Genomic DNA, 26,807 nt, shown 5'->3' with positions numbered 1-26,807 from the left:
GTGCCCTTCATCCAACATGTCCTTAAGAAAGCTCATTCAGCAAAACCACAATGCCAATTTTGTGGGCTACTGTGTTAGTCCAAGTTACACACCTTACTTGGATCCAATGTGCAGTCCCCAGATGGATAATAGAAGAGTTCAGAGTCTGGCAAACACAGTGGGGACATTACCCAGAGGACGCAAACAGGTACGTTTTCAGTTTTTGACATTGTGGAAGGTCCGATTTTTGCAGGACAGATCATTGTTTTTCTGTGTTTTTTTTTTTTTTTTAATTTCTAAATGTATGCTACAAGGTTATCAACATGTGATTTTTAATGGTTGTTGTAGAATGTAGCAGGCCACATTCAACCTTGATTTAACTTTAATACAGTCAGTGGAATTACACCAGGGGGAATTTGGCCCGGCATGTTTTCTTGGATTGTGATTATAAAACCTTTAAAACAAAACACTAATATGGCAAGTTTTTAGGGCAACTCGGAACATAAAGTTCTTTTTCAGCTAAAGAAAAGGAGTACTTGTGGCACCTTAGAGGCTAACCAATTTATCTGAGCACAAGCTTTCGTGAGCTACAGCTCACTTCATCGGATGCATGAAGTCACTAACTTCTAAGTCACTAGCTGTGCTGCATTAGGGTTTGTTCTGTTTACAGCTGTGTTGAGAAGACTCTCTTGATTTCTGGGTGTTTCTGATCATTTAATTTACTCTGCTCTGGTATAATGGCTTGTTTGGGCTTTTGGTTCCCTCATGAACTGCCTTCCCCATCTATGACTGAATGCACCTCTCATTAGTTGTGTCCATCTGGTTTGAAGTATTTTGCTAGAAGTGATTCTGATTTGAATTGTTTCTCAATACAATATTCTTTGTTTTTCTTTCTTTTTCTTTCAGAGCATGACAGATTTCTGTTTGCAATTGGCTTTTAAGAAAGCCCGTTTCTGTTCTTGCTAATGCTGTGAATTGGCAAATAAGCACTTATAGGATCTATCTAACAATCTAATGTAAAGCAGTCTAAATTGAAAGTACATAAGACATATTAACACAAATTATCAAAGAATTTGTACAAACTGATTGTGCACTTACGCATTCACTTTGTATAACAATATAAGTGCACTTAATCCTTCTCTTTGTACAGTCCTGGAGAAGATAAAGCAGAGCCAGAATTAGACAGATTAATGTATTTCTGTGGAATACTGTTGTTGATTCTTTGTTCAGTTACAAGTGCTTGTGATAGGCACGGTTTTCTATGGCAATCATGCCTGATTTAGAGAGAGAATCTACGGTAATGGTTGTGACATGACCATGTTTGTTAAAAATAAATTACAACACATGTATTTGCTCTGAGAACCACCCTCTGCAAAGAATTACATATCTGATGGACACTTTAGAGAAGTAGATCAGTTTAAAGTTATGTGCATATTTAACTCTCACAAACAGCCTACAGTTTGCTATAAGTACATCTAATACTCTTCCCCAAAAACAAATACATCTTTCTGAAATAAGAGTGGTACAGAGATGGTTGTTTTACAATGGGGCACAGTTTTATCCCTCTGAAGTGTGTATCATATGTTTTATTACATTAACTTGCAGTCCATAGACATTTTTGTGATACAGGCCAGTAGTTCCTCATTTTTAATCTACATTTGGCAAGAATCTTTGCTTAAAATTAATGTTAGCCCTTTTCAGAATCCTTCCTGATTTCTTAAATACTTTTCTATTTGCCTGAAATATCAAGTTATGGTTTTCTGGCATCGTGAATGTGTGTATGTTGTTGGATTCCACCATGCATAGAGATAAGAGTAATCCTCATGTGTGAGCAGGTATGGAGGGTCTGTGTGACACCGCTCATCGTTACAGGAATAATCACCCCAATAATGCCCGGTGAAACTTAGATCTGCTTTTAGAAATGCTGGAATTAGCATTAGCAAATCAGCATTTCCTTTGGTATCACAGCACTCCCGGAAGTACCGCTGTGTGGATGCAATACTCCTAATGTGGGGTTTTCAAAAGTGCTCTGCATTGGCCTAACTCTCCTCCAGTTGAAGACGATGGAAATTTGACTTCAATCGGAGCAGAGTTAGACCAAACCTGAGTGCTTCTGAATCCCAACCCAGGTGGTCTGTTCTCTTGCTGTATCTTATTTCTCGTTGGTGTCAGTGGAGAAAGTAACAGGCCCATTTGGCTACTCATAGATGAATGCTGGCAGAGATAAGAGTGGCTTTGTGGTAAAGGCACAAGAGTGGGAGTCAAAAAGATTTGAGTCCTACTGCAGGTTCAGCTGGTTCTTGTGTGATCTTGGTCAATTAATTCTTTGCCTCAGTTTCCCGGTTTGTAAAACAGGGATCATTCTACTTGAATTTCTCATGGAGCGAGATATGGTGGGTGAGGTAATAACTTTTACGGACCAACTTGTATTGGTGAGAGAGACACACTGTTGAGCTCTTCTTCTTTTCATGGGCAGTTAAGTATTAAAGTTTGTAAAATGCGTTCAAGTTCTCTACTGGAAGGTGCCAGAGAGGTGTAAAAAGTATTTGTGCTATTAACATACACTGTTAGCACGATAAAAATATTAACTCTAATTAGAACTACCTCCCTCCCAACATCACTCCAAATTATTCATTTGTGATACACCTACAGCCCCCTAGAGGTAAGGTAGCATGTCTGGGGCCCATAGATTCCAGCCATGCGTAGGCTTAGGCTGTGCCTGATTACAAAGAGCAGGGTTCAGACCTGCACAGCTCAGACTTCGATCAGGCTGTACATTTTCCATAGTGCACAGCAGTAAAGCTTCCACAATATCAGTGAACATTAAGTGTCTTCTATCTGAAAGTTCCACAAAATACCGTCACAAGGCATTCTTTCTTAGGTTCTAGAACCATAGGAAACACTTCAGCTATTCGACCAGTGCAGGGTTTCCCCCTACAGAGTATAGTCTATTGTCCTTTCCAGTTTAAAATGTTCCAAGAAATTAAATTCGCAGCACTTCAATTACGGGGTGGAATCCACAGTCAACCAGTCTCACTCTCAAAAAGATTTTCTTATTATTCAGCTTCAGTTTTCCCTCTTCATAGTCTCACCCCATTACTTTTAATTACAACCACTTGCATTACCCTAAACAACCCCTTCCATTATGTTTACAGCCTTCGCTTAACCAAGTTACATACCCCTCCAGGGCTTTGGTTTTTAGAGCACCTGTTCCCGAGCTTTTGAAAGTGGATCACAAAGGTCCTAGGTGGCCATTCCCAGTACAAAAGTGTGCTGTGAGTTACCTCATTCTTGTATTGGCCAGTGGTAATGCAATGTATCAATGGGTTTCATCTTTATCCTATTAGCAGCAGGATCATGCCTGACATTTGGCCATACAGATATTGGAGAGTTTTTTTTAAATAAGGCTTGATTCACTGCAGTTTTCCAGTGGAGGACTATTGCAGATTTTACAGTGGCATAACACTGGAGTCACAGAATGGTATATCAGGTGCAAAATGTTTTCACATGGTAGATTCAGAAAGTGTGCAGTATTTCCACTTTGTATCAGAGGGTCTGGAAAGATCATACTAAGTGACTTTCACACCCATTTGGAAATGTTGCTCCTACCGGTGACTTTCTGTATCATAACAATACTGAAACAATGTATGATGATTGACCTGTAAAACCACTGAGTGTTGCACATGAAATGGTAAGTCAGCCCTAGAAAGCAGACAGGTGTATATACTGACAGTTGTTAATTAGAATTAGCCAGCCAGCTTTAAAAAGATGGATTTGAAGAGGAATGCAAATTGGTTTACAATCTTATATTTAGCTTCTAAAACTGGTGTTCTACAGTTGTCATTTTCATCAGGTTGACCAGATTTACTGTTTAATTAAAACTTTTATTTCAAATTAAATCCAGTTTGTTTAGTTTACCTTTCTGTCATTCAGCTCCATCACTATGGACCTGGAGGCGGCTTAACAAAATGAAATCTCTTCTGTCTAACCCGCTCCCACTTGCCACTGTGTATTTATTACTGTGGCATCAGAAGTGCCTTTGTTATTGACTGATACAGCACTATGCAGTCTACCAAACATCCCAGAGACATGTCTCTTCCCTCATCATTCCATTTGGAAATGACACAGAGACTGGGAATGGTATGGAAGATCAGAGGGATTTTGTTTATAACAGATTTATGGAGAATACAGAACCTTGCTGTTGAATTCATGCATGCCGAACAGACCACCCAAGTGCCAACCATAGGATGGTGGTACCAAGGCCTTGAACGGGACCTCTCTATCATACCCCTTTCTGGTCTTCCCTTACCCAATATAGTTTTAGGACTAGATTCATCTGAGGCTTATATTGTTTCTTTTAGGCATTACCTAAGGTACAGCACCCGCAAAATGAAGACTGCTGGGGAGAGGTTGCAGTAGTGCAAAGTGGCTACAAACTCTCTCCTCTACTGAGGAACCTGCATGCAGCCAATGCTATCCCCAAGTGGCCAGGAATGGCTGGAGAGAGTGGATGTGAGATGCCCTGATTCAGCACATCCCCTAAGCACTCTGCACCTGCTCCTACACCAGGGGGAACACCAAGGGAGGTTAGACAGCAGTAACACCTTCTGTTCTCCCGGAGGGTACAGAGTGCCAGGCTGGTATGAGTGGAGGTATAATTTGCACCTTGCTGAGTCAGCGAGAGAGTATCTTCATCAGTTATGTACACTTGAAAAGTGGCGCAAACACTCTACCAGGTGTCACTTTCTTCTGTCCCCGTCCCCCCTCGCCACGCACCAGGTTTTTCACACAATGCTCATGTGATAGCAACTTTGCCAAAATAATTCTCTTGGGAATAGACATTCACTAACACACAAAGGTTCAAGGAATTTTCTCTGTGGTGTACTTTTCTATTAACTTGTTGATTTTATTCATTTTATATGTAAAGTTAAATGTATGGACCTATTAACAATGGCAAACTTTATTTCTGTTTCCAGCTTGCTTTAACCAGATCAAGTTCCTTAGGTGACTCTTCTGGGCCACAAAGGTAAAGAGATTTGCTTTTTACTGTGATACTTGCTCTGATTTTATATTGTGCTGTAGATGTATGGATAGTAAAAAGATAAAACAGAAAATGAAATAAAAATCATTCCCTGAAGAGCTTACAATCTAACAGCAAGAGTAGGTACAGCACAGATACCAGGCAGAGAATGGTGGTTCTTTCGTACACAGTAGCTAGTGAGCAGTGTAGAGCAGGTGGGTTTAAAAAGTAATTTGAATTTTGAGAGGAAGGGCTCCTAAGATGTATGACTGTCTGTAAATGTGCATGCCATGAATCCAGACTGTTGATGGGGTTGATATGTCACAGTTGGATAAATAGCGGCATTTTGCATTTCTTAGTAATAAATAACCCCCCCAAATAGGGTGCTGTGTACTTTATGTGCAGATTTATGTATTTTTCTTACAGACGCCTTCTTGCTATTGTCAAAGAAGATAATGAAACATTTGGATTTGAAATTGAGGTGAGACTTCAGCACTGTGAATATAGATTATCTAATTCACTGACTATGATAGGTCTGTGTTCATGATGAATTGAAGTGATGGACCTGGAATGTGATGGACTTCAAAGGGTTTACAAATATAGAAGGACACAGACCAAACCCTATGATCACCAGCCACTACACCTGAACTTCAGAGAGATTCAGATCTGAATCCAGATCCAAAATTTGCAGGTGGCCCTATCTTTATTATGGGCCAAAACAAAACTCTAGATCCAGACACCCTCAACTTCCCTGGCTCTTCCTATTCCATGACATAGTTGTTTTAATCCTCCTTCTGAATCCACAATAAGCTTCTTGTTGCCAAAAACAGGGGGTGTTGTCAGCTGATTAGAACAGAGGGCTAGAAAGCAAGAGGACTCCTGATATCAATTCGGACTCCTGATATCAATTCACACCCCTGTGATTAACTTCTTGAGTAACTTTAGACAAGTCATATAATTTATGCTGGCTTAAGTTTACCCATCTGAAAAATGGGTAACTATGGCACTTACCTGCCTCATAGAGATGTTGTGAGAATTAATGGTTTTAAAGTGCTTTAGATTAACGCTGCTATACAAGTATTCTTGACACTTATGTTACCCAACTCAGGGATCGCTTCAATGTGTGTAGTGTATCTAACTGGTATGGGATTTCCTCATGGACATTGAGGGGGAAAAGCAAAAAGTCCTTTATACAGAGCCCAATGCAAACTTGGAAGGGATAAAGAACAAGTATAGAATATAAATATTTGAGTCCATTATGGGAAAATAACACACACATGCTCTCTTCTGAAAACACTGTACTATCTTTTAAAAATCTTTTTAAACTTTAAGTAGATATATTTTTGGAAGTAAGTGCACAGAGGAAATACATTAAGAAATTTTTAAATAATAATGAACTTACTAAGTTCAACTATTTTATTTTTAAGTAAATTGCATGAAAAGTAACTCTGTGTATATATAGATTTGCAATGTATGCATGTGTGTATCTTTCTTTCTCTCTGTATTTATGTATAGAGGGAGAGAGAGACACATACAAGAGTTAATATTAACACATCAAATAATAAAAATAAAATTACTTATGGTTCATAATAAGTCAAGAGCTTGATCCTGTAACCTTTACTCTAGGATTACAGGGGCAGGCCTTTGCAGATTTCTTATATATTTTGGGAGATATAAATCTTTGCTATTCCTCTTTCAGCTGACTACTTTAATACTTTGACCTTGATCACTAGAAAAACAAAACTGATGCAATTTTCAGGACAGTTGTCTAATACAAGTATTATAGAACACCTCCTCATACTGTATTTCTAATCTGTACAGACACACATTTGTACAGTATTTATTTGTTTATATACTGGTAGTCTTTATCTGTGTCCATTTATTATTTTGCATAATTACTCTGGGTGGCTTGGTTGTAGCTTTAAAATAAATCACTGATGTTAACAATGTGAGATAAATAAGATAGATATTTAGCAGAGTATATAAATAATACATTTAGAAATGTTCTCAAGGAAACATCAGGTTTTTAGGCTTATTTGAGGACATAAGGATCTGATTCCCCACTTGCAATACATAGGAATGAAACCACACATTTATTTACAGTGCTGTTGTTGTGCATCTTTGAAACATTTCTCAAATTTATGCACAGAGAATAAATAACATTTTCAGCCAAATTAGTGTATTAGGAGACACATAACTTCTTCTGATTTAGTTCTGTGACTAATGAGTGTGTAAGTATTTGGGTCAGGAATAGTGGAGAGCTTTTAGAAGGGAAGATAATTGAGTCAATTACTGTGCTTTTGTATGAATTGAGAGGGCAGATTTTCATTATTTGTGGCATTCAGATTAAAAATAATTATTCTTGGCATATCTTCCTCCTGAGTGTACATTGTCTGTGAGCCTCTCACTTGATAGCCTGGTCTATAAAAAGCCAGTATCTGTTTGGTATTGAAATAGGTTGACTTAGCTCCAGATTTTGACGGTATTTAGGTGTTAACTCCACTTGCCATTGCACTACCTAAGTCCCATTTTCACAATTGTTTTTAGGCTCTTAGGAAGCCTAAATCCCATTGACTTTCAATAAGACGTAGGCTCCTAAAAGCCCGAATCGCTTCTGCACATGAGACTTAGGCTCCTCAGCATGGACTTCTCCCATGCTGCCCCTTTCCCCTGAGGCCTCACCCCATGCTCACTCGTCTCGGCCCCCTCCCCCTTTGGCTCTCCTTTACAGCCAGTAAAAAGTGGGAGGGCTTTTTAAAAGTGATGGGGCCATGACCCCCTGGCTCCACTGTCCCAGCACTCCTGCTTCTATGCCAGCTAGGCCATGTCTGAGCTGGAGGAGTAACTTCCAGCTCAGGTAGACACACCCATGCTAGAACTAGCTCTGATTAAACTAGCATGCTAAAAATAAACATGTAGCTGTAGAAGCATGAGCCACAGGATAGACTAGCTGCCTCGAGTACATACCCAGGGTTTCAGATGGGATTGTGCTCAGGGTGGCTTGTCTGTCTTGCCACCGCCGCTACGCTTTTAGTGCGGTAGCTTGATTAGAGATAGCATGTGTTTTTTCTGCCTGAACTGGAAATTGCATCTCTAGCTACAGTGTGGACATACCCTTAGGCTTTGCAACGCTGACTGGAGCAACACCTAAGCATCTTTTTAAAAAGCAATCTGGCCTGAAGGGTTTACACTGTGTAGATGTGATTATTTCATTATTATAGTATGAGTTTAGACATCCCTGAATAGGACTATATGAATCTCTCTATGCTACCATTTGCAGGTGGTTTATGAGAATTACAGTGGGTGCATTTGAAAGTTTCTGCCCATTTGACTGATTCTACCAGTACTTCCCATTTATGGCCTCAGTCTGTTGTAATCAGATGACAGCAATCACTACTGTTGTAATGGGACCATGCATGTGCCTAAAAAGTTACTAATGTACATACATGTATGTGCAAGTTTGAGGCCTAAATAGCTAGATATTACTACTCAGGCTGGTATAAACTTTCAGTCTGGTAGGAAAATGTTAAATGGCATATACTGGTGTGATTCTGAAATATTGGAATATTGGGTTTAGCTGAAAGCATTAAGTTGTGCCTAATGTTGAAATCACTGAGTTGCATAGTTTCTTCATGAATAAGTAAATCAGCCCAGGTTTGCTAGAAACTCATGCCAAATTTGCTCATCATTTGATCCATGTTGTGATTAGAAAGATTTGTGAATCTGCCGAGGATTTTAGGGTTGTAACGAAACTCAAAATTGAGTGGGTTTTGGCTGTCTTAGTTTCACTATTAGAGAAACAAGGTGGGTGAGGTAATATATTTTATTTGACCAACTTCTATTGACGAGAGAGACCGCTTTCAAGCCACACAGAGCTCTTCTTCAGGTCTGAGAAAGGTACTCTGAGACAGAGTGCAGTGCTTAATTTGTTCCAGGGCTTGCCAGGACTGAGCCCAGGCACCTCTAGACTTGGCAGTTCATAGTCCCAGCACCTCTGGGCTTGCTGCATCAGTTGTGAATGTAAAAAATTGCTTAAGCCTTGGTACCTAATTGCTTGAGCCCCAGTATCTCTTTCATTACAAATTAAGCACTGTCTGAGTGTGACAGCTAAATGCAAGGTGGAACACATTGTTTAGCAAAAGGAGTTAGCACATATTGTAAGGGACCAGTCAAGACAAAGTGGCTCATTAACACTTCTGACAAAAAGGGGGTAGCCGTGTTAGTCTGGATCTGTAAAAGCAGCAGAGTGTCCTGTGGCACCTTATAGACTAACAGACATATTGGACCGTGAGCTTTCGTGGGTGAATACCCACTTCGTCGGATGCATGCATGCCACAGGACTCTTTGCCGCTTTTGTGAAAAGTGTTAACCCGCAGGTGATGGGGTGTTTTAGCATTTTCCTGAGTGAGCTCATTTGAGAGTGTATTGATTATCTGGTTTAACCCACATTATTGTTCGTGCATTTAATGCACTGAATGAGGTACAACACCTGTTGTGATAGGCATGTGTAGGACCCATGGGTCTTGAAAGTTGTGTTGTTGGGACTGTTGATCATCACAGCTGTGGAGATATGTCTACAGGTTTTGCATCTGTTCTGGTGGGGTCTGGTGCCGCTTTGAGTTGGTGTATCTAGGTCTGTAGGGAAATTGCTTCTGATGATGAGCTTGGAGAGGTTGAGGGGCTGTTTGATGGGGTATTTTTTCAGGATGGGATCCCGATTGTGTATGGGTTGTAATTGTTTGATACCCCGGTTGGGTTCCAGCGTAGGGTGACAGGTGACAACTAGGGGTATTCAGTCAGAGAGGGTTTTATTTCTGTATTGAAGCAGATTCTCTTGGGACATTTGGGTGGCCTGTTCCTTGATTGATCTACTTCTCTGGTGGAGTGTCCTTGTTTGGTGAAGATGGTTTTAAGTGTGTTAAGGTGTATATATCCTGGGCTGTTTCCTCAGAGCATACTTTGTTGTATCTGAGTGCCTGGCTGTAGATAAGATTTCTTGGTGTGTTTGAGGTGGTTACTGGATCTACAAAGGTAGGTGTGGTGGTCTGTGGGTTTCTTGTATATGGTTGTCTGTAGGATTCCATTGTTGAAGCTGGTTGTGGTCCAGAAAGTTGATGTTAGTATGGGAGTGTTCCAGAGAGAGTTTAGTGGGTGGGTGGTGGAAATCTATAAGGGAGTTGAAACAGTCTGTCCAAAAGATGAAAATATCAGGTATATCACTGGTTTTGTGCTTTGTTTGTCCAAAAATTCTTTTTCAAGGTGGCCCATGAAGAGGTTGGCATACTGGGGACCATTCTAGTACCCATGGCTGTTCCCATGGTTTGGACAAAGTGTGTGTTGTTGAATGTAAAATTGTTATGGGTGGGTATGAAATGGATGAGTTTGCTGATGACTTTGGGGTGGATAGCTGAGGGTAGTCCATTATCTTGTAAATATTTTGAGGCAGGCAATGATGCTGACATTGTGAGGCATGTTGATGTATACGGAAGTGACATCCGTGTTGGCAAGGATGGTGTTCTGAGGGAGGTTGTTAATGTTGCAGAGTTTGTGAAGGAAGTCAGTTGTGCCCTTTGTGGTGAGTGGTTAGAAGATGGTTTCCTATGAGTCCCGATATTCCTTCAGTAAGAGTGCTGTGGCCAGAGAGGATGAGTCTGCCTGTGTTCCCTTGTTTGTGTATCTTGGGAAGCATGTAGGAGGTCCTTAGGATTAGTTTGTGGGAAATGAGTTTGTAGAGTTACGCTTGGAATTGTTTGGGGAAGGATTTTATGATATCCTGGGTAAATTGTGGTGTGGGGTCTTCTTTGAGTTCTTTATAGTAGGTGATGTCAGAGAGTTGTCAGTTGGCCTCAATAACATTTGCCTGTACCCTGCCCCTCCCCTATGGCCGGGGCCATGAGACCACCCCCAGAGGAGTCCCGAGCACTCCTCTCCCCCCTCTCCCTTGGCTAAAGGATCCCCGCACAGGCCAGAAGCCGGAGCACTCACCCCATTCGGCTTCAGGCATACTGGGCCAGTCAAAGACCTGAGCCTTCCTCCCTTCCCACCTGCCTGGAGGTGCCCCAAGCCCCCTCCACCTGCACAGAGGAGACCCGGCCCAGCTGCAGGGAAAAGTCTCTCACTTTCATCCGAAGAAGCTTTACATGTGCCCCATGCAGGTTCTGGGCTGGTTGAGGAGGTGGTATTTGCTACTTAACTTCCTGGGTTTATCAGTCCAGGGAGGTTACTGATGAACCCAGGAAGCTGAATAGCACATACCACCTCCTCAGCTGCCCTGGAACCAGCATGGGGCATAATAAAGCAAAAACTTCCCCCCAAAGCACCACAACTGGACATCCAGCAGCCATGGCAGAGCCTCCCCTGGCCTTATTATATCCACCACCCACATCAACGGTGTCCCCTTTGTCTACTGTTTGATCACTCTCTGGCGATTAGATTAGCTGTCCTCTCGGTGGTGGAGAAATCATGGTAGATGCGAGGTTTGTTAAGGATTTCACAGTCAATTTTTTCCCTGAAGTGGACATGGTAATTGTGAGTGGTAGTGTCGTTGTTGTTTCACTGTTAACGTTTCGCACAGCTACAGTCCTGACTTGTGGTAGGAAGATGCAGTTAAATTTTGATATTGCCAGGCAACCAACAGGATTGGTTATTTCTTATGTCTTTGCAAGATAACAGAGATTTTGATTAGGTATTTACAGTTACATGATCTGTCTGGCTATTTTTCGAAGTACATGTGACACAGATGATGGATTTTGCTTGATTTTTTCCTCATTATTTAATGAATATTCATTTCAAAATAAAAAAGAGGCAGCTATTTTTTTCTTGGAGGAGGTGTGGACACAACGTTATGCCTTGGGACTCAGAGCTTTTACAGCTTAAAAAATGACTTAGGACAAGAGCAGGTTCAATTTTCCTTACTTCTCAGTCATCTCATAATAGTCTCTTGTCCCATCTAATATTACCTGATGGTTAAAATAACATTTGAAATACGGTAGCATAGATGGGCCCAAAATTTTTAAAACCGTGTTCCCAGGCTATGTCAGACTCTACCGTGTTATAACTGGATCCTACAAGATGGTAGATTGTTGTAGTGTAAACAAGAGAATAATCTATGTCCAGGTAGGCCAGAAAGTTGTTCTTGTCTACAGTTAACGTGTAAATAGGCCTAAACTCTTCTTGTTGCTGTTTAAGAGCCATCTTGGTTTAAAACTATGTTGTGTAGGAGCGGTACATATTGTAAATAAAATGAACAAGGATAATTTATTAATTGTTCTTCTGTTTCCACTCATTTCTCTCCTAAGAAGGAAATATCCTATTCCCATTGTCTCAGGCTTCTTGACTTCTCATTTACGATAATAACAAAAGTAATAAAACATATGCAATACAAAAAATAAGAAAACACTGAAAATAAGATAGGTTTCAGAGTAGCAGCCATGTTAGTCTGTATTCACAAAAGAAAAGGAGGACTTGTGGCACCTTAGAGACTAACAAATTTATTTGAGCATAAGCTTTCGTGAGCTACAGCTCACTTGCATCTGATGAAGTGAGCTGTAGCTCACGAAAGCTTATGCTCAAATAAATTTGTTAGTCTCTAAGGTACCACAAGTCCTCCTTTTCCTTTTGAAAATAAGATGAACGCTTACTGTACACTGATTGGGCTGTAAGGCAATATTTAACTTTTTACATTGATTTTGAGGTTTTAATATTGGTAACATTGTCAATTTGATATTTATAGACACGTAGATTACAACACCAAAATGCTTGTTCCCTGCAACTATGCACTTATGTCTGCAAAATAGAAGAAGAAAGTCCTGCCCATCTTTCTGGCCTGCAAACAGGTAACTATCATGTTTTTCTATGGTTTGTGGCTCTGTTTGTTTCTTTTCCTATTTATTTCTGTGTCATTTAGTTTTTGTTTTTAGAGACTGTGGAAAGAATGGTGTGTACCTGAGATGTTCATTTTACTTTTATTTAAATTTACCAGGTGATATTCTAGCCAATATCAATGGAGTAAACACTGAAGGTTTTAGTCACAAGCAAATGGTGGACTTGATAAAATCTTCAGGGAATTATTTAAGGTATTTAAGTGTTTTTTCAAACATTTTAGTTTAATCCCTTCTCACACTATGAGCCTAAGAAGAAATGTTTACTTGTTTCCTGATGCTCAGTTTGCTGTTTCTGATGCAAAGGCAAAAAGGATTAAATCAAATTCTGCTGATGAAATAAGATCCACAGTTCTGCCTGTAGGCAAAAACACAATAGCAAGTTCAAAATCGTAGAGCCACGCTACACGACAGTTTAGGACAAGACATGCAAAGTTACCATAGCACATCAAATATGCAGAATGTAATTGCCCAAATTAGAACTGAACCCTGCTCTAGCATAGGGTGACCATATTTCCCTATGCTGAATATTGGACACCTTGTAAAATTACTCGTATTCAAGGGAGTTCAGCGGCAGTCAATCAGAATGATGCAGTAAAAATGTTCAAATTAACATTAAGTTGACTGAGCTCCTGTTAAAAAAAGAAATACTAAGCAGTTGGAGTCTTTTTATTTATCTTCTTATCTTTAAGACTTTAGGTTTGATACAGGGAGGGGTGATACACAAATCCCTACCCTCCCACACACACACTGGGAGAGTGACGTGCACATACTCCCATATACCTCTCATATACGGTGGGGGACAGGTGACCGACTGACCCTCCCCTCCTTGCCTGGCACTCTCCGCCCTCCCTGCCTGGCTGGGCCCTCGGGACACACCCGCCTCTCCTGGTACCTGGCACCACATTTTCCTGAGGCAACACGTTGCGGCGGAACGCTCAGGGTCCCATGCCCCTTCTCCCCAGATTTCTGCCAGGATTCATACCAGAATGTGGCCAGCAGCAGCCTTTTGGCACTGTGCTGGAGGGAAGGGACGGGAGTTGCTTCCAGCAGCAGGGGAGGAGGAGTGGACGGGGAAGAGACGACCTGGCCTGTGTCTTTGCAGAGTTCATCTCTTCTTCTCTCCTCCATCCCCAGTGGCTGGAAGTAGCTTGTCCCTTCCTGCCCACACAGTGTCAAAAGGCAGCTCACACCTCCAGGCTGCTGCTGGCCACTGACATAACCCAGCCACCTCCTGTCCCCCGTCTATAGCGTGGGCAGGAAGGGGTTAAGCTCTAAGGATGCATTGTGCACCAGGGCCCAACCTGACTGCAGGGGCTTCAGCAGCCGCGGAGCCCGGCCAGAGATGTGGGTCAGCAGGGAAGGGTGCCTAGGGGCCAGAGCAGCCTCATGCCCACTGGGGGCAGGACCCAGGGCAGGAGGGTCTTGGACTTTCCTGGGGTGCTGGCCCAACCAGAGGCAGTGGGGGAAGGAAGGAGCCTGCCAGCTAGGGTGACCAGACAGCAAGTGTGAAAAATCGGGAGGGGGTAAGGGGTAATAGGCACCTATATAAGACAAAGCCTCAAATATCAGGACTGTCCTTATAAAATTGGGAAATCTGGTCACCGTATTGCCAGCCAGGCTGCTGGTGAGCTGAGCGCTCCAACCAGTGGCTGGTTCTCTGCACATTGCTGGGAGTGGGACACTTGGGAGGATATGGAGTAGCAGCGGGGTTGGGAGAAGGGGCAAAACTGGGAGAGAACAGTGAGAGCGGGAGCATGTAAAGGGCCAATGGGTGGGCAGCACAGGTGACATGTAACCAGGCGCTGCCTGGTGCCTGCCCGCATTCGCCGGCCACTGCAGTGCTGGCCAGAAATGGAACAGGGGGCAGGGCCCTGCTGGCCAAGAGCCAGCATGCAGTGTGGGCTGCACTGACAGACCACCAGGGGCATAGCTGGTCCCACACACTGAATCTTCACCCCCCGCATCAGCCTTGCACACCCACCCCTATTGTTGGCCACAGGACCCCTCCACTCACCACTGGTGGGAGGGTGACTGGCAAGCAGGGATCAGGCCAGCAGCAGGACCTGCCAGTACTGATGAGGGAAGGCAGAAAATACGGGACAATTTGTTTTTAAGAAAAAGTCAGGACACCTGCAGGAGGGCTTAAATACGGGACAGTCCCTTTAAGAAGGAGACATCTTGTCACCCTACTCTTGCAAGCACTATTGAGCATGAGGTAAGTAGGTTTTTGCAGTGGATCAGCAAAAAGCTGTTTATCACAGGCACTTATAGAATGATACATTGGAAGAATTCCCAGGCCATTACAAGACCTTCTCATCTCACACTCTCACACTTTTTGATCTTTATGGTAAGTAGTATTAGTTCTCTCGGTGCTTGTTGACATAAAACATATAGGAACACTAATTGGTCAAGACAGACACCTACCTCCTTGTCCCCATTGGCCCTAGGATCCCCTTTTTTATATTTACCATTCTTTGGAAGTTGGCCCAATACTCTCTCTTCACCCTCTCCTGCTTCTCCACACTCATGTGTTTGGAAATTTCCAAGTGGCTTGATTCCTCTGTAACACAGGAAATACATCACTCCTTAAAATAGCTGATTCAAGAGAGATAATACATCCTAACTGCATCCCTTTCCCCAGACCTCCATATTCCACTTGCCTTTTAGATTGTGAACTCTTTAGGGTATTTACTGTGCCTACTCCTCTGTGTGCTACTGCAGTATAAACATTACCTAATAGTAGTAATGTAATACCTATACATGCTTAAATGGTCATTGTACATTTCAGTCATGAAAACAATTGTTCTTTATAGATTAGAGACTGTTAATGGAGCCAGGATTGTTAGGAGAATGGAACTTGAAACCAAGCTGCAGTTATTGAAGGTAATTTAATATGTGTTTTTTAAGTGCAGTATGTCTCTTGTAAATATGTTGCACGTAAAAAGTGCCAGATTGATTTCCTGAAGACCAAAGTCATCTATTTATCTGCAGACAAAGAAGGAACAGGCAATGGAAATGCAACATCTCGCATTGCCTTGCCAATATGCATCAGCCCCTCCTGCCTCAAGTGCTGAGAGGCTAGTTCATTTCCTATGTCTTTGACCTTACAAATTCTACTGCCAGCGAGGATACCAGGTGTGTTGGCCGTCTTTGTGAAGAGGATGCTTCTCCACAAGGGGAACCCCAAAATACCCTAGGCCCTCATTTCATCATCTGCGTAAGGTTATCCAGCTTGGGACATTGTTCATACATAGTATGTGCGAGGAGTAGAATTAAGGAACGTTGGCTGACTCAGGATAGCCCAAAGCTGCTGGATGATGATTTCAAGACTGATTGAGAGGAAGGATTGTATTGTGGTTAGGGCACTAGCCTGCCACTTGGGGAACTGGGGTTCAATACTCTGCTTTGCCACAGACATCCTGTGTACCTTGGGCAAGTCACTTAGTCTCTCTGTCTCAGGTGCCTACCTAAAAATGGGGATAGTAGCACTTCCTTACATCACAGGCTTTTGTAAGGTGTTCAAATACTATGGTGATAAGAGCCATATAAGCACCTAAAATATCTAGATGATAGAATTACTTCTACTTCTGTAAACCTATAATAATCTCTGCCATGTGAGTGTCAGTAATGGGCAAGTACGAGGTATTATGACACAGACCTTGATTCATTCTTTATTAACAGAGTTGGTATGATTTTTAATTTGATTTGTATTTAGCAAATACCACCAGCAGTTTTGTACCATGCCATGGAATTCATAAAAAGTTTAAAAAAAAAAACCACAAAAAACAAAACAAAACCACATGCTGAACTTAAGCGTGTGTGTGTGTACGTACATCTGACTCCAACTGAGTGAGCCGTGGCAGATCTGAGCAGTGGCCCATGCCAGCTGACGCGGACTTGTCGGCCTCCAGCTGTTTAACTGCAGTGTGGACATTCTTGTTCAGGCTGCAGCCTGGGCTCTAAAACTCTGTGAGGTGGAAGGGTCCCAGAGCTCAGGCTGCAGCTTGAGTCCGAACATCTACACCACAATTAAACAGCCCCACAGCCCACACCCCGAAAGCCTGAGTCAGCTGACACGGGCCAGCTGCAGGTTTTTAATTGCAATGTAGACATACCCTATGCGTACACGTTAAGACATCAAGTTGATCCAATTAACATACCTGTCTGGTGTAGTCAAACTATTTACTAGTGTCCGCGTAGCTGGAGTTGATGTTCGTGTAGTTGAGAGCAGAATCTGACCCATCCTCTTTACTGTTTTTCTTTTCTTTTAAACAATTCTGGGCCTGATTCACCTCTCACTTACACTAGTGAAACTAATGATTTCAGTGGAGACGCTGAAAGGAAAAGGAAAGTACTCGGCCTTTAAAATGTTTTGTAATTTAAACAGATTAATTTTAGTGAAGAATTTAAATTTTTAAAGTGTCCCAGAAGTGGTAAGTAGAAAACGCCTGTTTAAAACTATTAAAAATACACCTAACCTCCCAATGAATTACAGCAAAGTTGGGTTTTCTTTGGGATTCTCAGAGCAGGATGGTCTAGTGGATAGAGTACTGGACTAAAAGTCAGAAGACCTTGGCTTTGTTCCCTGTTCTGCCACTGGCCTGCTGTGTGTCCTTGGGCACATCTCTGTGCTTCTGTTTCTCCTTTGTCTTCATTTAGAATATAAAGGCAGGGACTGTCTCTCACTCTCCTTTGGGACCTCTGGGTGTTATGTAATGCAGCTAGTCTAATAATAATATTTACCAGGTGGTTCTTTGCAAGGCTGACTCTGAGGCAAAGCTCCTTCATATACAGTGCTGCCTTTATGCAATCTACCATGTTCTGCCCTGTTCCTCAGTGTTAGGAGATTTAGAAAGGTAGAGGGAGGTGGGGGAACTATACATGCCCAGCATGCTGCTTACATCACATGGGGCCACCACCTGAGTTTGACCTCCAAATGACCCTAATATTGGAATGGCAACCCCAACTTTGATTAAATCAGCTAAGTATGCAAGCAGTCACCACCACTTAGTCCAGAAAGAACTAGAACTAAGTCAAATCATGGAGCCAGACATTTCATTGCTGTGATTAATGAGACTGCAGTAGTTGATTATTATGTTGGCAGTAACTAGTACCGCTACAGATTCCATTACTGTTAGTTGTACAGGCTGGAATAAGCTGCCTGACAATTGATCTCTTCCCCCCCCCCCCCCCCGTCCCAGATAAAAGCTTTGAAAAGCATCTGAGCCTAAGAAAAACATCATAAAGTTACTCTGCTTTGTGATATACCCATGTACATTTTGATTCGACAAACAGCAGGTGGAACAGAGCTACTTTACAGTGATGGATTTAAAATATCCCCAACCTGTTTTAGCAGCCAAACTCTAGCCCTGCTAAGTGGATTTGTAAAATATGAAATTCATTTCTCTCCTTTCCCCTTCCAGATTCAGAATCTAACCCCATTCCCCATCTTTCAGCCCTCGTTCAGAATTTAATTAAAGCAGTTATCTGCTTCCAAAATGGCTAGTCCCCTTGCTGCAGTGCGGACCACATTGTAATGCTCCATGATGGTGCTAATAGGGCTGGTCATTCTGAACATCCTGTGAGCCACACAGCAGAGACCACAGCATTTCTAAGCTTAAGTCACTGGTAAAGCAAAATTGCTGCATCTCTAATCATATGCCCTGTTTTCGAAAAGGGGGTTAATTTACCAACTAGTTTCCCAGAAGTGCAAAACCACTACCTCACAAAATAGTTGTCATATATCGAAGTATTGTGAGAGTGTGGGCCTGGGCCCACCGGTTTCCTATTAGTGTGGTTACGATGGTAAGAAACCTACTTTTGTTTATAAAAGATCAGTCCCCAAAAAGCCTTCTATAAATGAGACTCTACTCACGTATGTGATAAGTAACTACAAGTATAAAGAGTCATTATAAACAGAATTAGAGAGACAAAGTGGGTGAGGGAATAAAAGATATTCTCTTTTATCTCACCCATCTTGTCTCTCTCATATCTTGGGACCAACATGGCTACAACTATACTGTAAACAGAATAAGCACATTTAGAGTTTAAGAATTGTTTGGGTTTTTGACATAACCTGCCAGATTGATACAAATAACCTTTTTACAGAATCAGGGACCGAACACATAAGCACATTGTCAGCGAGAGGTGTTCTAAACTTTTGGGCCAACAAACTGAAGAGAAGTCTAGCTAACATTTTGGCAGCAACAGATGGATGCATAACAATTTTTTGAGAGTCCAAGTGCTCCCAAATTTCAGTTAGGTGCCAGAAACAATAATTAGGGGATGGCTGGGACTCTGATGTAGCGATAGTGAGAATAAGGAAAATATTGGATATTCTGAACAATCAATCAAAGGTGTCTTTTGCTGCCTCTTGAGAATTCACCCAAATTTAGCCAAATTATAGGCCTCTGAAAATTGCCATTTGCAAAAGTTCAGTAGTGCTAGTTGGAAATGTTAGCAGCAAGCTTCTAAACTTTTTTTTTTTCCTCATGGTTTTTCACTGCAGCAAGAAAGAAATTTTTCAGTTTGTTTGTGTTGACCTGAAACTAATTTTATTTGGGGTTTTTTGGGTTCAGCCACCAAACTAAAAATCAGTTATCCACTCAGCTCCAGTAATGAAGAAGGGAGGAGGCAGTCTAATGTGACTGCCCTTGAAACAACAGTCCACACAAATGTCTCCACACATGCGGTATTAGCAAAAATTTGCATTTGTATTCACTATCAAGCTTCTGCATATGTGAACCAGGAAGCGGCGTGCCTAGCTACTTATTTATAGATGCACTGGGTTCATTTATATCATTGCAGATGGCCGTATTGCATCCACCTTAAAGCAAAATGGTACAGGTTTTATTGTTTTAATTAAAATATGTAACTGCATTTGAGATGTGTCTAGATAAGCATGCAGCAGGGAGGAAGCCAGCATGTTGAGCAACTTCAGGATAGACCAGCCTTTGTAGGCATCAGACTGAAAGTGTTGTTGCTAACCATGACTTAGGACATTGCTCATGGCAGAACAAGCAACAGAAGCACATGTGCCTTGTTTTCAAGAGCTCAGCACCCATGACTGGGGACAGATTTCTAGAAGAGATCAGTTCCCACTTGGACGCTTAACAGGGCAACATTTTGAAAAGCGTTAGGTTCCTGGTTTGCTGAGCTTTTTTGAAAAATCTGGTTCTTCAACTTGGTGACTAAATGGTAGCTGAGCATTTTTTAATATCCAGACCACAGGGCCCAACAGCCCATGACCCTGGCCTCACAGTGACATGACTGGCAGTTTGAATACAGCAACCAATGCTGGAAATTCTGAAGATCTTCTTATTCCAAATAACTAGATAATCTCTCTCCCAGCCTTTCTTTTGGCAAATGAGTTTCACTAGATACTGTCCTTGCCAGTGATTATTACATAGTTACTGCACTACAGTTATGGCTTTTGCTTCAAAGATGCTATCTGCTTCTATTATGGGATGTGCAGATAGTATTCAAATGTTGTTGGTGCAGGTAATTATAGTATCATGCCTCTGAACTTTTGCATACTCTTCTTGTTAGAGATAAGCCTGGCTTCCAATAACTAGAGTTATCATATCTATGGGTAATAAGAGAACCCAGATAATACTCCATAGTAGCATGTGTTAGGTGCATCAGCAAAAGTCAAACAAAAATTAACAGAATAATTTGTTTCTGGGAGAAACTTACTAATTTTCAAGCAAGCTCTGTTAATACGACTGGTAAGAGAATGTACGCTTTATTGAAAGTACCTGCTTCCTAGAACTAAGCTGCAGTTTTTCTGAATACACCATTTCTCTAAACCAGCTTTACATTGTGAAAGTTAGTGCTAATCATCATTCATAATTTACCCTTCACAGCAAACTATGCAGGAAAAATGGGTGGAGTACCGATCTCTGCAATTACAGGAACAACGCTTGCTGCATGGTAAGTTTTGATTTCCTGTTAGGAAACCACAGTACGTTTCATGACCATCACAGCTTCTTCTGCAGAAATTCTGTGTGCTCAGTCGAAAGCAGCTGTTTGCTTGGGTCTGGTTTTCATTTGGCTTCTTTTTCCCTGTTAATGAGGGTACTGGGTGGAAAAACTGTTTCAGGGATTAATGAATGGGGATGTCTGTCTCCTTGGCTGGCGCAGAACAAAAGGTAATCTGTATGAATTCTAGAAAACAGAAGTTGGCATTGGTTACACCCTTTTCTCCTCCCTTCCTTTACTGACTGACCCAGGGAAAGGCCTTCATTCTGTTTATTGAGGGGGAAGTGATAGGTACATAGCTAATACACCTTCCTCTAAAGTATCAGTTATTGGCCACTGCCTGAGACAGGACACTGGACTTGATAGATCAATGTTCTAAACTGGCATGCTAAATCCATGGGGGTCTTCCCCATCTTCCTGGCTGGAAAAAAGCTGATGACAGGTCAGTAAGGAAGAACAGAGAAGGGCTGAGAAATCTAGGGGAGACCAAATAAAACCGTTGACGTGCCTTGTGTAGATCTCTTCAATCAGCCAAACATGTAGGCGTGAATTACCAGTAACATCTCTCTCTAATGACACTTCGGGAAATTCAGATTGCGATGTTGTAGATTATCTTTGATACACAGATTTCCTGTGCTCTAGTCTTTACGTGATTTACATTGTATAATTCTGCTGCTTTTTTATCTCTTTTCTAGGGGAGGTGAATGACAACTCTCTGTTTGACACCCAGGAATTGGAGTCCAATTTATTCGGTAGTTGTGCTTCACCAAGGCCTGCCTTCCCAATTAAACCCCGATTCTCCAGCGAAAGCAGCTGTAAAAGCCGTCTGAGCTCAATGACGGTGGACAGTGAGGATAGCTGCTACCAGAGCGGTGTTTTTGAGGATTCTGCTCATGAGACTTTGAGCAGGCAGTCAAGCACAGATGACGATTGCTTCTTTTCAAGGGACAATGATACTGTAGTAGGGAAATATTCACTGAGGAGGAACAGAAGCATTAGTGTGGCTAGCAGTGGATCAATGTCGCCCTCATGGGAGGGAGGCAGTTTTTCAAATATTTTTGGAACACTCCCACGGAAAAATAGGAGAGGAAGTGTCCGAAAGCAGCTTTTGAAATTCATTCCAGGTCTTCACCGAGCGGTGGAAGAGGAAGAAAGTCGGGTCTGACATCTTAAGTATCTTCTTCAGCAAGGACTGTGTTAGTATCCATAGACAGAAACTTCAGCAGTAAAACCACATGGTGCCTGGAATTCATACTGACTCACCCAGCCACACATTTCCCCCCAACATAACATTACGATGGGATTGCCGTTCGTTAAAGTGCTGGCTTTTTTTTCATTCTTCTTGAATGCAGCTAGCACACTGTGGACCCAGCTTTGTTAGTATAGAGCAGATTTTCAGGGACTAACTTTGGCATGTGAAAAAGCTTTGCAGTGCCTCCTCATCGACCCTTGTGTTACCAATGTAGTCCTCTCTGTGTGAGAGTTACAGCTATTTATTTCCTATGTTAGCCAGCCAAATATTATATTCTTCAAAGAACTTTAATAAAGGGCCTGCTGCTGCTGAAATCATTGGCAAAAGTCCCATTGTGAGCAGGATCAGGCCCCACATATACAAATGTGCGCACCACAGAAGAACAAAACTGTGAAAAGAAGTGCAGTAACTAGAAGTCTGAAGGATTTACTTGTATGTTTGTTAACCTTATATTTTGCCTGTGCTGTGGCTCAGACTAGGGTATACTTGAGTTTCTGTAGCAGAGACTAGGGATTTTTATTTAAATGCAATTGTATTTCCAGTCAGTAAGCTAGAGACCACGTTTCTCCAGTCAGTCACGCCCATAGGACAGCATGCAGACACTGCAGGGACCATAGCAGTAACTCCTAGGATATCGTTGGAATTTTTCTTATCTCTTCATACTATTTATATTTTAACACACATCATGACCTATGGCCCACACTTTATCAGACTTGTCTGCTCCTCATGGCTGAAATCACTGATATGTCATGCTAAGTCTTTACCATCACAGGGAATTTGAACTCTAAGGTTCACCCACAAACTTACATGATTCCTCAGCTAACAAACCAAAGCTTTTCTACTATGGCAGCTCATTCAGTACCATTGTCTGTTGTTTTTACACTAGACTGGCCACAATAGCTGAGTTACTGAGTTTTTAAAACGTGTGTGTGTGTGTGTGTTTCATTCATCTGGGTGGGGGACAAACTGGGGCCATTGAACATAAATGAACTTGGGAGTCAAAACATTTCAGTTTTCTTTATTAAAACAGAAAAGAAAAAAGAAAAAAAACGGCAGAGAAAAGCATAAAGGATTATTGGCTTAAAAAAAGGAGGGGGTATCTGAAATATGAGAGATTGCAGAGCCACACTCATTGGACTGTGATTGAGTATGTTTGGGGGAGGTATTCAGCTGAGGTATGTTATTTGATCTGCACCTGCATGGTAGTCTAGAAAGAGAGAGGAAGGGGCTTTCTGGTGCTGCTGGTATCGGATTGACATTAGCTTCGGTAACATGAATTGGCCTTGTACTTAGCAGCAGTGATGACAAAGATCATTGAAATGGTGAACACCAAAGAAATACTGGACAGGTGTGTACAGAGCAAAGTAACATCCACTGCAGTAGTTTGGCAACAAAAGGTTTGAAATAGATTTCAGTGGTTTGGAATGAGAAGGAGTCTTCCAGGGTGAACTGATTGAAAATGGAAAGGAAAGAAAAAATGGAATGGCAGCACAAGGTTCTGGGAAACTAGTGATATAGTCTGACTGCTTTTGTGTATCTTCCACTTCAAGACCCTGCTATGACAGCTCAGGTGGGCCTGTTATCCCTGCTTATAGTGACATGTCTCTAACTCCTGTCACTTGTTTCTGAAATTCTGATCAGGCTTATTGAAAACATATTTCCCTGTACTGTGCATATGTCAGGCTCAGTAACAAGTAGTGTAAAGGTTATGCTTCTTCACTGTCACCAGTTGAGATTATTGCAGTCAAAGAAGCATATCAGAATTTCAGCAGTCTTGAGAAAATATTGATCAGCGAACAAGACCTAAATATAGTACATCAAATGAATTCTCCTTCTTCAAGGCCCCATAGAAATAAGTACATCCCTTCCTATGCCATTCTCATGGGACGTCCTGCAGTTACCAATAGGATTTTGTTTTGTTTCTGAATGGAATGCAAGATTTCAGTCTCACCTTTGAAAACTCTTTACAAATCAGTGTCAGGGAAGTGCCTTTTTGGGATTCAAACCCCATAAACAAGCTTGCACTGTTAAGGACTTCATGGAACCCTGTATACAACTCTCTATATAGTATTTTGGTGTACTGCTGCTGGAACAAAAGGGTCAGCAATTATCTAGGTTTTTTAGGATTAAAGATTTCTATAGCATATGGAGTGAAGATGGAAGGGATAGTTTACCCAAGATTGATTATAGGAAATTATTTAATAAGTTTGGATATAGAATGGGAAGGAAAGGAGACACTTTGTGTATATCAGGTATTATATGTGCAAAACACTTATAATAGATCAAGCACAAATTAAGTCCTCTAAACTGTGGGCAAAACTTTTCAAAACATAGCATAGATGGAAGACGTGTTAATGTAATTATCTTTAAGAATATCTTTTGTTTTACATGACTTGGTTTTAACTGACAAAAAAAGAGCATTAAGAGGTAGTTTATACTTCAGACATTACTCTACTCTAACAAGATTTCAGTTGTGTTTAAAACATCAAAGTCAAACCAGCAACTTTCGCCACTACAAACAAACAAAAAGTCAAAGAAATATGCTCCATTGTACCCAATATTCCTTTAGTTGATAAATTTGTTTCAAAGGCACATCTTCCAAGGTGATTTCATCACCCAACTCTTGCTAGGCCAACAAGAGCTGTGAACCAACATTTCAGATAGTTTTTATATTTTTTTCTAAGAGGATTAAAAAGATTGTAATACAGCAATTCTCCATGTGAAGTTGAGGGAAGGGAAACATTACATGAACATGGGAGAAGCTTTATTGCTCTGTTTATTACAGGAAGCACATTCTTTTGTTTGTTCAGTTTAACATAATGTTTATTATTATGTTAAAAATTGAACATGTGTTTTAAATTCAACCCCACTCCCATGTCTCTGGTGGTTCAGAGTTCAAGCCTTGATCCAGCTGAGCTCTGAATTTCCTGACTGGCCCTTAACCTGAGCAAAACCAAACCCCTTGATTCAAATAACCCCACACCTGATCCAATCTAATTTTTGCATCTGGAGTCCATTTCTGAATCAACACAGTAAATCACAGGAAAAAAGTTAAGATACATCGCATGTATTTTCAGAAATTGCTTTCTTGTTTTGTTTTTCCCCACAGTTATTTTTAGACACAATGTCACTAGGAGGTCTTGTGGGAAAAATTAGATGCTTAGGTGTGACTGTGGGCACAGTGATGCTCTAGTGAAGGCTGGATTGAAAATCATGCCCATAATACCACTCTGAGAACATATAGGACCTGACACTTTAACCTAGATCCCAAATTTTCAGGTGCAATTTTGCAAATACAAATAATTGGGCCCACATCTTGCACATGCAAATAACTGCAATTGCACATGGTAGCACCTAGACATCTAACAATCCAATGTATAGGTGCAAATATGCAGGCAGAGTTGTTTGTGCATATAAAATTGCACCTGCCAGGTTAGAAGCCATCTCTGAAAATCAGACCTTTTAAGTATAGGACGTTCCTAAGTGAAAATCCTGCATTGAAGTAAATATTTTCTTTCTTAGCATGTCTACTGTACATGTAGGTGGAATCCTGGCTCTACTGAAGTACATTGATTTCAACAGGGCCAGGATCTCACCCTATTTAGGAACAGGAATTCCATAACTGTGTTAAAATTTGACTCTCAAGTAATAAATACCATTTTATATTAAAATCATAGAATATTGTTGCAGGAAAAGGGCCTCTGATTTGTGCTGAAGTACATGCAAACTGGGAGGTAGTGAATATGCAACTGATATGTGCAAAGGTGGGTTTTGCATAAGATAACTTGCACATACGTGGATCGGGGCCCTTTGAAGAAATGACCCTGTGCAGTTAAATCCCTTCTCCCCAGTGGATCTCTGAATGCTTTAGGGGATTTACCTGCATCCTTGGTGGTTATATATCAGAGCAATGAAAATGGCTTGAGTCAATCTTTTAATTTGGGCTTGATCAGTTTAACAGAACATATGGATCTGAAATCTGTGCTGCATTTTAGCAGCAGTGACGAACTAGAGTTAGGCCAGAACCACAAATTTCAGATCCAACTGTGGATTTCAAGTCCTTCAGAGGTTGTTCCACATGGAGCAACCCAACCTTCATCAGAGCTCCTTCTCCCCAAGGTTTGAGGGTGTTTGGAGCCAGGGTTTTGGTCTGAGACCATCTCCACAAGCAACAGATGTTCTCAGACTTTCCTGTTGGACCTAAAGGTGAAAATTTGTACCCTTGCACTGTAAATAATGTGGGTAGCTAAAGGCTGACTGTGTGCACTTGGTAAGCACCCCCTCATAAGCCAAAGTGACGAGATATTAAGTACTAAGTTATTAACCAACCAGCTAGGGAATTCAGCTGGTCAGGTGAGGATGTTTAAAAGAGAGACAGGAGGGAGAGAGGAAGGCAGGGCAAAGGAGCCCATTATCTCAGAGAGGTGAGATCTGTCTCTCCCTCCTGCACTTTGCCTTGGTATTAGGTAAAGACCTGGGGAAAAGTCTTATGCTGTGGGGAACAAATGTTTACAAAGCACTTGGTGTTGAACTTGCTACTGGTGTGTATGAGGACTATTTGCAGTAAGGATCCAAGATAAGGGAACCCTGCCCTGTGACAATAAACAGACGTTTTATTTGTGTTGAGTCAAATGCAACCTCAAAGTCTAAACTGTAGCTCTTTGTAGTGTAAGAACATAGACTAGACAGTAAA

At 41.5% G+C, this 26,807-nt stretch overlaps 1 protein-coding gene across 1 annotated transcript; it reads left to right on the top strand.

Moving 5' to 3' along the window:
- On the top strand, positions 1 to 26,807 carry CYTIP (cytohesin 1 interacting protein). Its single transcript, XM_077830212.1, has 8 exons — positions 1 to 187; positions 4,956 to 5,005; positions 5,426 to 5,480; positions 12,732 to 12,834; positions 12,981 to 13,074; positions 15,696 to 15,765; positions 20,748 to 20,814; positions 21,558 to 26,807. Exons 1-8 carry the CDS (start codon positions 17 to 19, stop codon positions 22,025 to 22,027), a joined length of 1,080 nt encoding a protein of 359 aa, XP_077686338.1. The 5' UTR covers positions 1 to 16; the 3' UTR covers positions 22,028 to 26,807.

The sequence above is a fragment of the Eretmochelys imbricata genome, chromosome 11, assembly GCF_965152235.1.
Source record: "Eretmochelys imbricata isolate rEreImb1 chromosome 11, rEreImb1.hap1, whole genome shotgun sequence".
Lineage (NCBI taxonomy): Eukaryota > Metazoa > Chordata > Testudines > Cheloniidae > Eretmochelys > Eretmochelys imbricata.
The sequence above is the reverse complement of the archived record's forward strand: the minus strand, read 5'-3'. Positions and strand labels throughout refer to the sequence as shown.